The sequence below is a fragment of the Macrobrachium rosenbergii genome, chromosome 47 (assembly GCF_040412425.1).
Source record: "Macrobrachium rosenbergii isolate ZJJX-2024 chromosome 47, ASM4041242v1, whole genome shotgun sequence".
NCBI lineage: Eukaryota > Metazoa > Arthropoda > Malacostraca > Decapoda > Palaemonidae > Macrobrachium > Macrobrachium rosenbergii.
Genome location: NC_089787.1, coordinates 42050471 through 42063750, shown reverse-complemented (window position 1 = coordinate 42063750; position 13280 = coordinate 42050471). Strand labels below are relative to the sequence as shown.

At 39.8% G+C, this 13280-nt stretch overlaps 1 protein-coding gene across 1 annotated transcript in view; it reads right to left on the bottom strand.

Moving 5' to 3' along the window:
- Nucleotides 1-13280, bottom strand: part of LOC136830810 (uncharacterized protein PF3D7_1120600-like) — a 211255-nt gene that overhangs the window by 45296 nt on the left and 152679 nt on the right. Inside the window, exon 11 of the mRNA XM_067090737.1 lies at nucleotides 5085-5232. Within this exon, the coding sequence (XP_066946838.1) occupies nucleotides 5085-5232 (148 nt within the window). The remainder of the gene's footprint in view (nucleotides 1-5084; nucleotides 5233-13280) is intronic.

The window sequence follows — 13280 nt, the reverse complement described above, 5'->3', positions numbered from 1 at the left end:
GTATATCTAGCATTGTTATACCTAGAAATTCGTGCTGTAATGGAATTTCACCGGGTGACACGGGACCTTCCTCAGAAATAGATTTTTCCTTTGTCAAAATCCCTTTTTCATATATTTTTCATGAATAAATGCACTTTTTGTGATAAAACTATTAAAATACTCAGGTATAAGCATTTTTACAGGGTTTTTCTTGGTTTAAGCTATCAAAACGGGCAGTTCTAAGTGTTTTTAGATGGGTTTTAAGCATTCGCGGATTTGACCTATTCGCGGGGGGGTGTGGGACGCATCCCCCACGAATACGGGGGGTTCACTGTAGTTTGGTCACCATGGAGCTCTGGTAGACCATGGAAGGGTAACTCCTTGAGGCCAAAACAAGCGACTATGCTATCAAAATTCTGAAAATTCACTGTTTGGAGCTAGCTCAAATAAGTCTGGCAAAACTTTTAATTTTTTTAATATTCTTCATTTCCTTTTTGCAAGTTTTCATCCTACCTGATTCTGGCTGTCTGGGAACAGTAAGAGGAGACAGGTCTGTTTCTTTAAATCTTCAGATGAAAACAGACTATAAACCCATGAGGGCTCCAAAGGGAAGTCAGCCTGCAGAGAATGACAAGTCATAGAAAGAGGTAATAAATAAATATGAGGGAGTAGAAAATAAAACTGTTGCACCTGAATTCCGGAGATGTGAGCAAAAAGCAGGAAAGAATTTGATCCTTGCTTAAACAAACATTTAAAGATTAGAAGATTCCACAACTGAACTAAGCAAACACATTTTAGTTGCAGCTAAAATAAAACTAACAAACTGAGCAGTATTAAACTTGATATTAGAAAACAATACTGTTTGCAGCTGCAGCCTGTCTAGTGTTGCAAGAAAAAACAGCTAGGCCAAGAAGAGTGCAGAGGATGTTTGTTGTTAAAGTACATTTTATGCAACAAACATAATGAACTCACTTGACGTCAATACCACAAGTCAACGCTACGAGTTGGCAAAATACATTTGACTGTTGACGTAACTCTATAAAAGAATTTGATGTAAGAGTCAGCGCCCAAAGATATCACATGAGAACAGTACTCCAAATAGGGAAGAAGAAAAGGGTTAAAACAGTAAGATATAATAGGTTAATCACAAATTACTCAAAAACATTTCTACAAGATAACTTATAGAGAAACAGGAAGAAACATCATGTACATGCTTCTTGAAAGTCAATATCTTATCACAAGTTACATATGAAATCTTGTCACTGACATTTCAAACCATACCATTTAACCATAAATCAGAATGCATAGGCCAAAGTGTTCTGGATCCACTATCACACTTTGAGTTTTAGAATGGTTAAGCTTCATGCCCCAAAGCCTAATTCGTTCATGAGTAAGTGCCAGATCTCTATTCAAGGACTCTGCAACAACAAACTAAGGTGTAGAGAAAGAAGACCAGATAGAAAGCAGCATCTTCAGCCTATTCTATTAATTTGTTCTCCATACTTTGCCACATGTCACTAGCATAAATAATAAATATTGCAAGAGTCCAAGTGTAATAAGATGAATTTGGTTAAGAATTCTTAAAATGAAAAATATCTTTACATTTCAGATGTTTATCGTAAAAATAGAGGTATGAGGTGCCTATTCTCTCAGGTATAGTTTCCCCACGGATCTCCCACATTTCCATTCTCATTCACCCTATTTCAGACAAACTCCATGCATACTGGTACCAATTGTGGTTTTTCACTCTGCCACGCATACTGGTACCAATTGTGGTTTTTCACTCTGCCACAAAGGATTAACTCAACAAGATAGTATACTTTACTGATGATATAGAAGTCATTTGAGTATGAATAAAAATTAAATAGTAATTATTAACTCATTTTAACAATAAATAATATGTTCCACTATTTAGTGGAACATATTGTTCTAGACATATCACGAGGGTGATGTGTGTAACACACATAAAGAATTGACAACGTCTTTTCAGATTTTAAAAGCTTTAGTAACACTGCAAGTAAGTGTCAATGTTGTCAAATACAAGAGGTCTCTGACCAAAAATGACTACATCAACATAATATTTTGTCATAATTAAGACTTCATCATCAGAATGTTTACAATTCTTCACAAATTCCTTTCATCTTTGCAATACTGTATAAAGCTTATTATATTATTCTGTCATTTCCTTTGCACTACTATTTTCTGCTTTCCTCTAAGATTTCACATTAAAGAATCACATAAATGATTATGTATACCTCTCATAATAAGGTCACTAACTTAATTACCAATACTGTATAGCTACCACACAAGAATGCTAACTTGTTGAACGCCTGAAATGACATTACTAAAGCTAGTGATGAGCCCCTTAGCTTAACTAGTGCTTAACCAAGCAAGTTGTCCTCTGTGCCAGGGTTACACTATGTTGTCCAAAGGAACCAGACCCTACATAAGGATTAGCCATTAATTAACATACATATATAATAACAGGAGAGCCACTTGAAAATCTTAAAAAGATAACAAACTTTTCATGAACCTCAGTTCTCCACAACAGGCACTAACAGTAGCTGTTGCCCCTATGTCCACTCCCTATCCTAACGTGAAAAGATGCCATCAACATGACTGGGGTGGTTCAAATGTATGCTAAAGCCACTTTATTGGACTGAGGGCATTACTTGAATGCAATCATCCCCATTCTAATCACCTTGATAAGCCAGCTGGTCAAAACACCGAGTCCCATCTCCAGTCCATGAAATCCATGGGCAAGTTCTAAAAGATTGTCCCAGCCTGAGACATCAATATGATTAGCAGAATGCTAATATCTCTCTCATCCTCACATTATCAGGTGGGTGAAGAGACCACCACCTTTGAAAATGAGTTCCAATCCAAAAAATGGTACAGTTTGAACTCTTAAATGCGGCATTCCGTGGTCTGGGAACTCCCATTAACCGGGACAATTTTGAATCAGTCACCATTAGTTCTCAAGCGGCTACGAGGGTGATGCCACACGTTTCAGTTTTGGGATGTTTTTGGATTTCCAAACTGAAGCTTGCTCCGTAAATATACAAGCAAAGTTTATTTACACGGAAAATGTGTAAATAAACTTCGTGACTTGTCTAAGAATTTATTACTATATATCTTATAATTAACAAACACTTACTGCTGCATGTAAGACACTGGCATAAACAACAGCAAGTACTGACATAAACAATCGAATCGAGAAACTGCCATTTGCCAATGTCTGTTACCATAACTAACAAAGGATTGCATTACAGTTGTCCCATTAAAAATTTGGTATTTTTCAATGAATGAAAATAAAATAAATTTTATTTACCCTTCATGCAATGGAAAGGAAAGTTTTATGAAAGTATGCCACTAAATTTACGGTTGTAATGGTGGCTGAAGAAATGAATATGAGCAGGCCACAAAACATTTTGGAAGAGGCAAAAGCAACATCCAATACTGGTGAAATCACACCTTTACTTCATTTAACTTACTGCATTTATAAATAAAATAAGTTGCATTTTCAAACCCAGCTTTGATAATTTATGAAAAAACAAATCTCTGAAATTAATTTCATTTAGCAACTCATGGCTGTGGTGATGTCAATAAAATGCAATCAGCTAATGATTTTAAGAATGTAAACATTATCAGAATTCAAATGGTGCCTGAAAGCTATGTTCGCAAATTATTATACAATAATAATAAGACAATAATGCATGAAGTATGCAGTAAACCCCCCCTATTCGCGTTCTCACGATTCGTGGACTCACGTATTCACGGATTTCTCTCTGGAACATATCTATTCATTATTTGTGGAAAATTCACCCATTCGTGGTATTTTTCACTGAGAAATATTCACTAATTACTGTATTTTCATATCATTTTCATGACTAAGTGCACTTTTTGTGATAAAACTATTAAAATATTCAGGTACTGTATAAGCATTTTTAGAGGGTTTTTCTTGTGTTTAAACTATCAAAATAGGCAGTTCTAAGTGTTTTTTGAGGGGTTTTAAGTATTCGCAGATTTTAGCTATTCGCCGGGGGCAGGGGGGTGCAGTACGCATCCCCCCGCAAATACGGGGGTTTACTGTAACTGCACACAGTATACAAAACAAGTCTTATTAAAATGATCATTCTTAATACAACTATTATTTGAATTTTGCAAATACTGTAGATATCTTTTGGTGTAACAACCTTTGCGGGGTCAAGAGTTTCTCTCTCTCTCTCTCTTACACACACACACACATGAGCAGGCTTAAAGAAACAAAAGCAGCGTATTTTTAGTTTTTTGCTCAAAACAAAAGCTAGAAATGTTTGAAGCATCGGAAAACACTGAAAGGTGCCAGGAGATCAGAACTCGTCAGTGCGCTTTTAAAGTGGTTTAAGCTCCGATGAACCGAAGGTGTAAGCATTTTTGAGATACTTATGGAGCAGGCCAGAATTTTCATAAGGAACTAAACCTAATGAATTACAGTGATTATTCATAAGCTTTGTTCTACTTTTAGTAACACAACAATATATATGTGGAAGGAGTTTGCAAGACTTTGTTTACATACAGGTTTTTTAGGGGTGACTTCTCTCATCAGGGACTTTCTGTGGTCTGGCTATGGCCTGGTCCCAAGGGAGCCAGTTTAAAGAGGTCGGACTGTATCCCTTCTCAGTAATCATGACAGTGAAAAGGGGAGGTTGGACAGCAAGATGAAGGAAAGCATTATGGATTAAATGCAGTAAAAGGAAAGGGTGCAGCTCTGGAAAACCCCATAGTTGCACTAAAAAGTGACATTTAGAGAGGTTGGACTGTAAGATGGGAAAAAAGCTGATAAAATATGAAAGAGGTTAAAAAATGAGAATGAGAGAGTATAGGTATATATAGATTTGAACAGGGAGAAAAGAGACTCCCTTGGTTCCAGAACCCTCTTGCCTGTCACAAACCCCCAACATAAGTATATATAGTATATTCTTAAATGAAGCCACTGACAGTGCCTGACTATCTGACAAAACACTGTTGAGTCTGGGTACATCTATGATCACAAATGTAGCTAATTATGATTGATGGGGTTGTGATGAAACATTTCTAAAAATAAAAAATAAGAGAAACTATACCTGTCTGAATTTTTGTAAGTTGTAAAATTCTTTAGAAATGAATCTAGCTGTCTTTCTGAACACTGTTTTGCATTCTTCAAGTCTTCTGCTAACACCTGGTAGCCATAATTTGCAAAAACTTTTTCCATTAGTTCTGTATAATTCTCATCTGAAAAAACAACGTTAAATCTAGAATGAATGAACAAGGCATTTTATACAATTCTTAACATATCCATATGCCATCTAATTTTCTTTACACAGTGCAAATAATATTCAAAAAATTTCATAGACTTGAATAAAACTTAAACTGACTGAACAGCAAAAGGAAGGAAAGGGGCTGCAGCTAGGGGACAAAGGGATGCTGAAAAGAACCGTACATAATGCCTACAGTGCACCATGTGAGGTGCATTATTGCCACTACATGCTATGGGGTTCCTAACAATATACAACAGCTTCAGAAATTTCAAAAACAAAGACAAAAGTTGTGTGAAGCCATAAGTTATGTAGTGGAAATTACCATTTCCTCTGATGATTTTCAAAAACTGATCATTTGACATTTTATAGTCTTCATACTGAATGCATATGTATATTCACATAAAATCTTCAAGTGATTTGCAGATTCCATAACTATAGTTCTATTTAAATTTTTGTATATAGCTTTGTTTCTCCTGTTTTCTGTTACTCATAATTTATCTAATTCTTATACATTCTAGGAAATTTTGATAAGTGCTATAATTTCTTGTGAAGCCTTTGGAGTTTTATACTATACACATAAAGTACCATCTTTTGTTTAAATTCAACACAAAGAGGAGAAGCTGTAAGATTTGCTACTTTAAGAAAAATGTTTCCTCATTTTGTTATCTTCAGCACATGTGGATATACAAACAAGACAACATCTGAAAGTTTGGTAAAAAAGTTCTCCCATTATGAAGTCCATACTGGCTATCAAAATTAGATTTTGGGAGTCTAAGTGTTCCATTAAGTCCTCTGCTATCATCTTCCAATGAAACAAGGTCAAACTGACAGGCTTGTTGTTCTCTTGTTATTTCTTCAAAAAAACTAGCACTGAATACTAGTGTAATATTTTGTAATTTTCCAAAATTTACTGCTTTTCTTTGCTCCAGTGATACTTTATAGATGTCACAGAAATGTGAAGAAATTTCTACTTTTTTATCACCATAGGACAGAATTAATTTGGTCCTGAGGGCTTGTTTTGGCTCAGTGTCCCTGTATTCATTTTTACAATATCTTCTGCCATTTCTATTTTCCTTAATGACATATTTCCTCAGTACATTACTAGAGCACCAAGAATTTCTTAGGTATTTTCCCCAGTGTGTACACTGGCAAAGAATTCATTTGATAGCACTGAAAAACTTGCATCACTGTTCATCATATTGCTATCTTTATCTTTAAAGGTCCTACTGTACTCTGTTAGATTTGTATTGTTCACGTGTGAAAGAATGCCTTTGGATTTAATTTTGCTCTAGATGCAGTCCTAATATCTTCATCTGACTTTGCTTTCCCAATTAATCAGTCTCAGAAAGCCCTATGAGAAATAAGTAGTTTAAATTGGTGTGCTAACTACTTAATAATAAAATGAAGTAATAATAATAATAATAATAATCCTAATACAGTAGTATCTCAGAATATCCTCTTTCAGACAAACATGAAAAACTTCATTAAAAAGAATGGCTCTGTGGATGCCTTTGAGTCTCTTGAATGAGTTTCTTTGTAGCAATAGGTATGAAGTTAATATATTATTGACATTGTGGTAGTTTTCTCTACCATTTACAGTAAGGTGAATGAAATCAGGGGTACAATTATGTCATGTCTATACCCAAAAATGGGCTTATGGAGATTTTAAGCATTTTTTGGACTCTTCCTATTGGCTGGGAGCAGAATGATTTGTCTGGGAGAGTGTGCCTGGATACTGAAGACGTTGATTGGCAGGCGCCAATTCCTGGGAGTTATGATCATAGGGTGTGCTGTCTTAAGTAGACGGTCTTCTGAGTCTTGTTCAGTGACAAGTTCCAAGGTAATGCTGGTATGACTACAACTCATCTCTCCAAGAGGATTGCTGTCCAACTACACAAACGGGCTGTCTACCAGCACCACATGAGGGAACACAGCAGTGCCCTCCAACAATAGCAAATTATAGGGAACACAAAAATCCTGGTTGGCAATATCAACCAACACCAGCTCCAATGGAAATCATTGCTGAATGTGACCCAGGAGACCCTTCTCCCTACCACATTCAGGAATAGAGCAAGGCACACCCTTGGGATAACCCTTCAGCTGCTTGCTACTTCAAACAGCAAGCCCTATGAACAAAATTCCCTGGACCTGGTACATGCCAAACAATGACATCAGCCCTTGGCCAGACTCACCCAGATGAATCATTCCACTCTAAGCCAATAGGACGAGCAATCCTGCTTTTGACAGCCAACCAAAAAATGGCTAAAATCTCTGTAAGCCCATTTGCGGGTATGAATATTACATAACTGTGCCCCTGACTTCATTTGCCTTTCTGTCAATGGTAGAGAGAACTAACAAAACAATAAGGAATAAATGGACTTCGGATAGCTGTTGTATATATTTTCCTACTACTAAACAGAAATTCATTCAAGAGACTGAGAAATTTCAATATAAACTCACTGGCATCCAGACGGCCATTCTTTTCAATAATAATAATAATAATAATAATAATAATAATAATAATAACAATAATAATAATAATAATAATAATAATAATAATAATAATAATAATCATCAGTATACATATCTTCCTTCAATTTTTTTTCAAAAGCAGTTTCTGTTTCTTGTGATAGCTGTAGCTATAACAGTTTGTTTTCCTTCTGTCTGTACTCCATTACTTTAGCACTATCCCTACTAAATCATCTTTGCTGTTTGATCGTATTTGGTGTTATTTTTCTTTTCAAGATGCAACTCTCTTAACTAGCTTAAAAATAGTTTTGAACGACAGCTATATTTGCTCTACTGTACATCTGTTTTCCTTCTTCAAGGAATCTGTGTTATCTCATTTTGCAACCTACAGGAGTGCCCTTTTAATGTGAGTTTTTTGAAAGCTACTTCTTCCTTTGAATGGGAAGTTTCTATTCATACTGACCTACAACAGTTACATTTTTCTCATGTTTTCCCAACACTTAGATTGGGTACTATATTATATGCTAAGGAAAATACCAAATAAAACAAGTTTTGATATAGGAGAAGCCTATCTTTGGTAGCCATTGGTCATTCTCAAAGAAGTTACACTCTCGTGGTCACCCCAGGGCTTCATAAGACAGACCAACCAATCTCAAAGAATTCTCTTATATATGGCCTTGGGCAAAATAGAGCTTGTTGGCACAGTGATAGAATATAAAGGACTCAAGACTAGAGGGCTCTATCTCCTGTTCACAGCAACTACCTTGGTTTTCCTTTCATCCTACTCGCATGTGCGACAACAGCATTTATGTCCATTACCCTCCTCATTACACACCAGGTGTGTCATTCTCCGTTCATTCCAGTCTTGTAGGAATGCATCTCTTGCTATTGCCTGCATGTGCAAGTGCAGACACACATACACACCCCCTGGAAGCTGATGGTTCTCACATGTGGCTAACAGGTCCACTTCCAGATGTGGAAGCACACTGACAATTACTGACTTGAGAGGGGCTGAGCATGAGCCCATCCTCTTGATACAAGACACTGTAGTTATACAGTATTATCTACGACCGACAAAATGTGGTTTCCTTTTGGAGGTATCAATTTTCTAAGATTGAAAGACAGCCAACGGCTCCAGGAAGCTATGACCCTCCCTAAGAACAAGTGACCATCCATGCTACCTGACAATCCTCCCAATGGCCTCCCCAACTTGTCAAGAAGGCATCTTTACGTACTATCACTTGTAATGATAGTGGAGTTAGGTCAACCTGTTTGCCAGAGATCCCTTCCAGGTCCACGGATGGAGTATCTTCCCAATCTCAAATGAAGGTGATCACAAAGCCTTTTCCTGGCATGTGAGAGCCAGAATCTGTTTAAATCCTACAGCCACAATCTAAGGATTAGATCCACCAAAGACACTGCCATTTGGAAAAGCTGGATATGTTGACACTCAGTAGCAAAATCATCCTTTGTACTGTTCATGATTTCCTCCTGGAATTCTGAAAGTAAAACAAATGGAATTTCCCTATCAGTTAAGCCTCTATGAACCGATTGAGTCAAAGCAGTTGCACTACCACTACCTGGCAGTACACACACAACTAAAAACTCTATTACAAACAGCCTACAGGTCCATCCTTTGATGAGATTCCTGTTCTCAAGCCAAATAACAGAAAGTTTTCAGGTTCGCCCTTCGCTGTGATTCCTGTTTCAGACCCTGTTTTAAATAATCCCCAAGTCCACCCTTCGATGTGATTCCTGGCTTTTAGGCCTTATAACAGATAGCCTACAGATTCAACCCCATTGTGATCCCTGTTTTCAAGCACTGTTTAGATAATTTACAGGCTCGCCCTTCAATGTGAGCTCTGTCTCCAAAATTAGTAACAGATAGCCTATGGGACCATCTTTCGATGTGATCTCTGTTGTAGGTCCTATTTTAGATAGCCCCCAGGCTTGCCCTTTGATATAAGCCCTGTTTCCAGGCATTACCTTAGCTAGCCTACATGTTCACCCCTTGCTGTGATTCCTACTGTAGGCTTATTATCCTAGCTAGCCTACAGGTTCACCCCTCGTTGTGATTCCTGCTGTAGGCCCATTATCCGAGACAGTCCACAGGTACACCCTTCACAGTAATTCCCACTTTAAGTATTATTCTAGTATAGCCTACAAATACACCCTTTGTTGTGTACTTCAGACACAGGTCCGTTACTTTAGATAGCTTATAGGTACACCCCTCATTGTGTATTCCTGTTGTCTACACACCTCTACAGTGTAGCCTCTTCCAGGTACACTTATCGGTTATTGTGTATTTTTGAACCACTCCCTCTTTATCCTTGTTTCTGTATGACTCCTGCGCTGGCTAGAGTGTCTTTCCCTTCCATGTAATTTCTTGCCCGTCCTGCACCACCCTTACAAGTTGATGAGTGCTGTCTAGTAACTATTTTTGAGGCGAGTCCGTGTTCCAGACGTGTACTGTGGTGGTGCAGATGAAGGCCCTACTCTTGGCAAAGTATTTGCAGGGAAAAGAGAAAATGGCCACCACGGAGACTGAGGCTGTCCGGAAAGCTGTGATGGAGGGCTACAAGCTAAGCCCTGAACATTTGTGCCGGCAATGGCATGGTCTCTCCAAGCCCCCAACCCAACCTTGGACTGACTGGGCCTTCCAGAGGATAGGCTCTACACTCTCTGGCTTGGGGCTGTGAAGTGCACTACAATCTAGGACCTCCAAGAGCTGGTTAAAATTGAGGACTTCCACAGGAACGCACCACCAGCGCTCTCCCTCTACATTACCAAGAAGCAGCCAGACACCTTTAGGGCCTGCTGCAAGCATGCTGATGAGTACGAGCTCATCCGGCCTGACTCAAGGTTCCAGCGCACTGTTCCACCCACCCCTTCTGCTCTATCTGGCCTAAGCCCAAGCCCCTTCACCAAATGCAGCCATTGTGGGAGACCAAATCATGCAGAAGCAGACTGCCAGGCAAAGCAGGCAACACCGGCAGCTGCACCCACCAATCAGAGCCCCAGGCCTAAGCCTAAGGGTAGGGCTTCAAGAAAGGACTATTCTCATGCACACTGCGAGACTTGCAACACCAAAGGACACACTGAGAACTAGTCAGGTTGTCCCAAATAAGCCCCTGCTCCCTGCCAAAGTCAAGACACACCCCAAAGTCAACCAGCTGAAAAGATCACATTTGTTTCACTTGAAGACAACGTCCCACCACAGTCGGTCCAAGCATTTGAGGATAACGACACTGATGTTTCCCTGATCTCATGGCACCAGGTGCCTGCCGGTGCCCAAGTCCAGGAGGATGAATGTATGACTGTCAAGTGGATTGATGGAGTCACGTGGGACCTCCCTACTGTTGAGCTGAGGGTGACCACACCCCATGTCAGCCAGTAGTGCCGACTGTGAGTCATGAGTGATGTGGCCCATGAAGGTTATGGCCTTCTCCTAGGTCAAGACCTTCTAAAGGAGTATCAGCATGCATCCCTCTGGCGCATGGCTGCCTCTAACCCTGAACCAGAGAATCCCTCCATCCTAATGGGTTCCAACTCCCCCTTGGCTGAGCCAGTGCCGGAGAATCCTGTACTCCAAGTAGGCCCAGATCTTATCCTTGCCCAGTGTGAAGCAGCTCCAACCTCTCAGGATGAAGAATCCTTGAGTCCATTACAGGGCACCCATAGTGCTGAACAAGTTTCAGAAGTACAGGTAGTTCAAAACACCAAAGTCCCTTGTATTCCAGAGAAACCCGTCTCTTCTTTCCAATGCCAGAGAGGCCGATACTACAGATTTCAACCAGGAAGGTACTGCTTCCCCAGAGCAAAAACTCAGCTAGTAGTGACTTGACAAACGGCCATGGTACAGAACAGTTAACCAACAATGTTGCACGGCTTACTGAACAGTTCACTGAGCAGCTGTCTAGACTATACTCTTGTAGAAGCCCAAGGCAAAGCTACAATAAGTTTAATGCACTAAGTGGAAGCTGTTGCCAGTGAGAATCATACCAAGCCCCTCACTCCTGTTTTGGATCTAATGCCTATTAATTGTGGTAGTACCCCTATTGCTCCACCAGCACTCCCTCATCAGCACACTGAGCCTCCCGTACGAACTGACGATCAGTCGTGTGCTCACTATCCTCTGCCAGTGCCAGCAGAGAAATCACCAGTCATTCTAGGCACCACCTCCACAGGTGGTTATAGTGGGAGTTCATTGCCTTTCATGCCAGTTGACACCTCCCAGCCACCTCCAGGTTTTCATTCCCAGAGTTCTTTTATAGGAGTTACTCCTCCAGCATCCAGGGACAACAGGAAGACTTCTCTCCAATAGTACCAGTGACAGTACTGCATGAAGAAGGGCCAGCCTCTTCCACAGAGCATGAAGAAGGAAATATCACTCTAGTTTTAGAACCAGATCCGACTGACCTTGATGTGCCAGTCACAGAACATTCCTTTGAAGCAACAGACCCTCTTCAGTATCAGACTTCAGCCCTTTCCCAAATGAAGTGGCACTGCTAGAGCCAGCACGTGACCTGTGCTACTAGTTTCCCATAGGGCAAGCCAAAGAACAGCAAGCCCTTTCTCATCAAAATTGTGCCACCAGCTTTGCAAATGGCAACATTTCCAGCACTGCCAATTTGTGCTAACTTATCCCAGGTGAATTCTCTTGTAAATTTCCCACCAGTGTCTGATCCAGCCTTGGATCATACACAACACCTCGCCCTGTTGAAAGCTGGTGTGATTGCAACTAGCATAGGTGTAACACCAGGTAAACATCTTACTGTCACTCCTAAAGTTTCCCAGGATACCATTAATTCTGTGGCACCTACCCTGGAAGATCTTGCTAAGGTTTCTGTTGGACCTAGGATAGAGTTTAAACATCCTAGTTTTTTGAGAAGCCAGCAACCTACCTCAGCAGCAGCCACGCCAGAGTTTCCTGCAAGAAGTGACTGGGAGGCTGCACGTATTAAGGGCTTAGACCCCCAGGACCACAACTGGAAGGTCTGGCGTCTCAAGCACCAACTGCAACAGAGCGTATGTGCTCTCCTGGCATTACTGCCCAACTCACAGTGCCATGTACATATAACCCATAGAGACAGGCAGTAAGTTAATCTAGGTTGAATGAAAAATCTTGTAATAAGCCATGGTGGCTTCCCCAGATTCATAAACTGAGGAGCCATCTTGGCCCCATTTATCTGTTCATGTATTTATCTCTGTCATTTTGAATGTTGTGTTGAGCACTGGTGGTTTCCCAGCTTCGTCAACTGAGGAGCCATCTTGGCCCCACTTTTTTAATCTTTTATTTTTTTCCATGTATTTACTTTGTTATTTGCATGTTGTGATTTGTTCCTTTGTCTTGTATTTTCATGTGAACTCAATGAAACTGTTTCATGCATGTTGCTACACTAGGTCACTGTCAGGATAAACTAGTAATGCATGCCATTTTGTCAAGTTATTGCCTCCTGGCTCACTTGCTTCATTCTAATTGGCATTCAAAGTTAATCCCATGCCAATTTATTTTAAAATTTATGACCCTAGCTGCAGCTTAGCAATTAATTC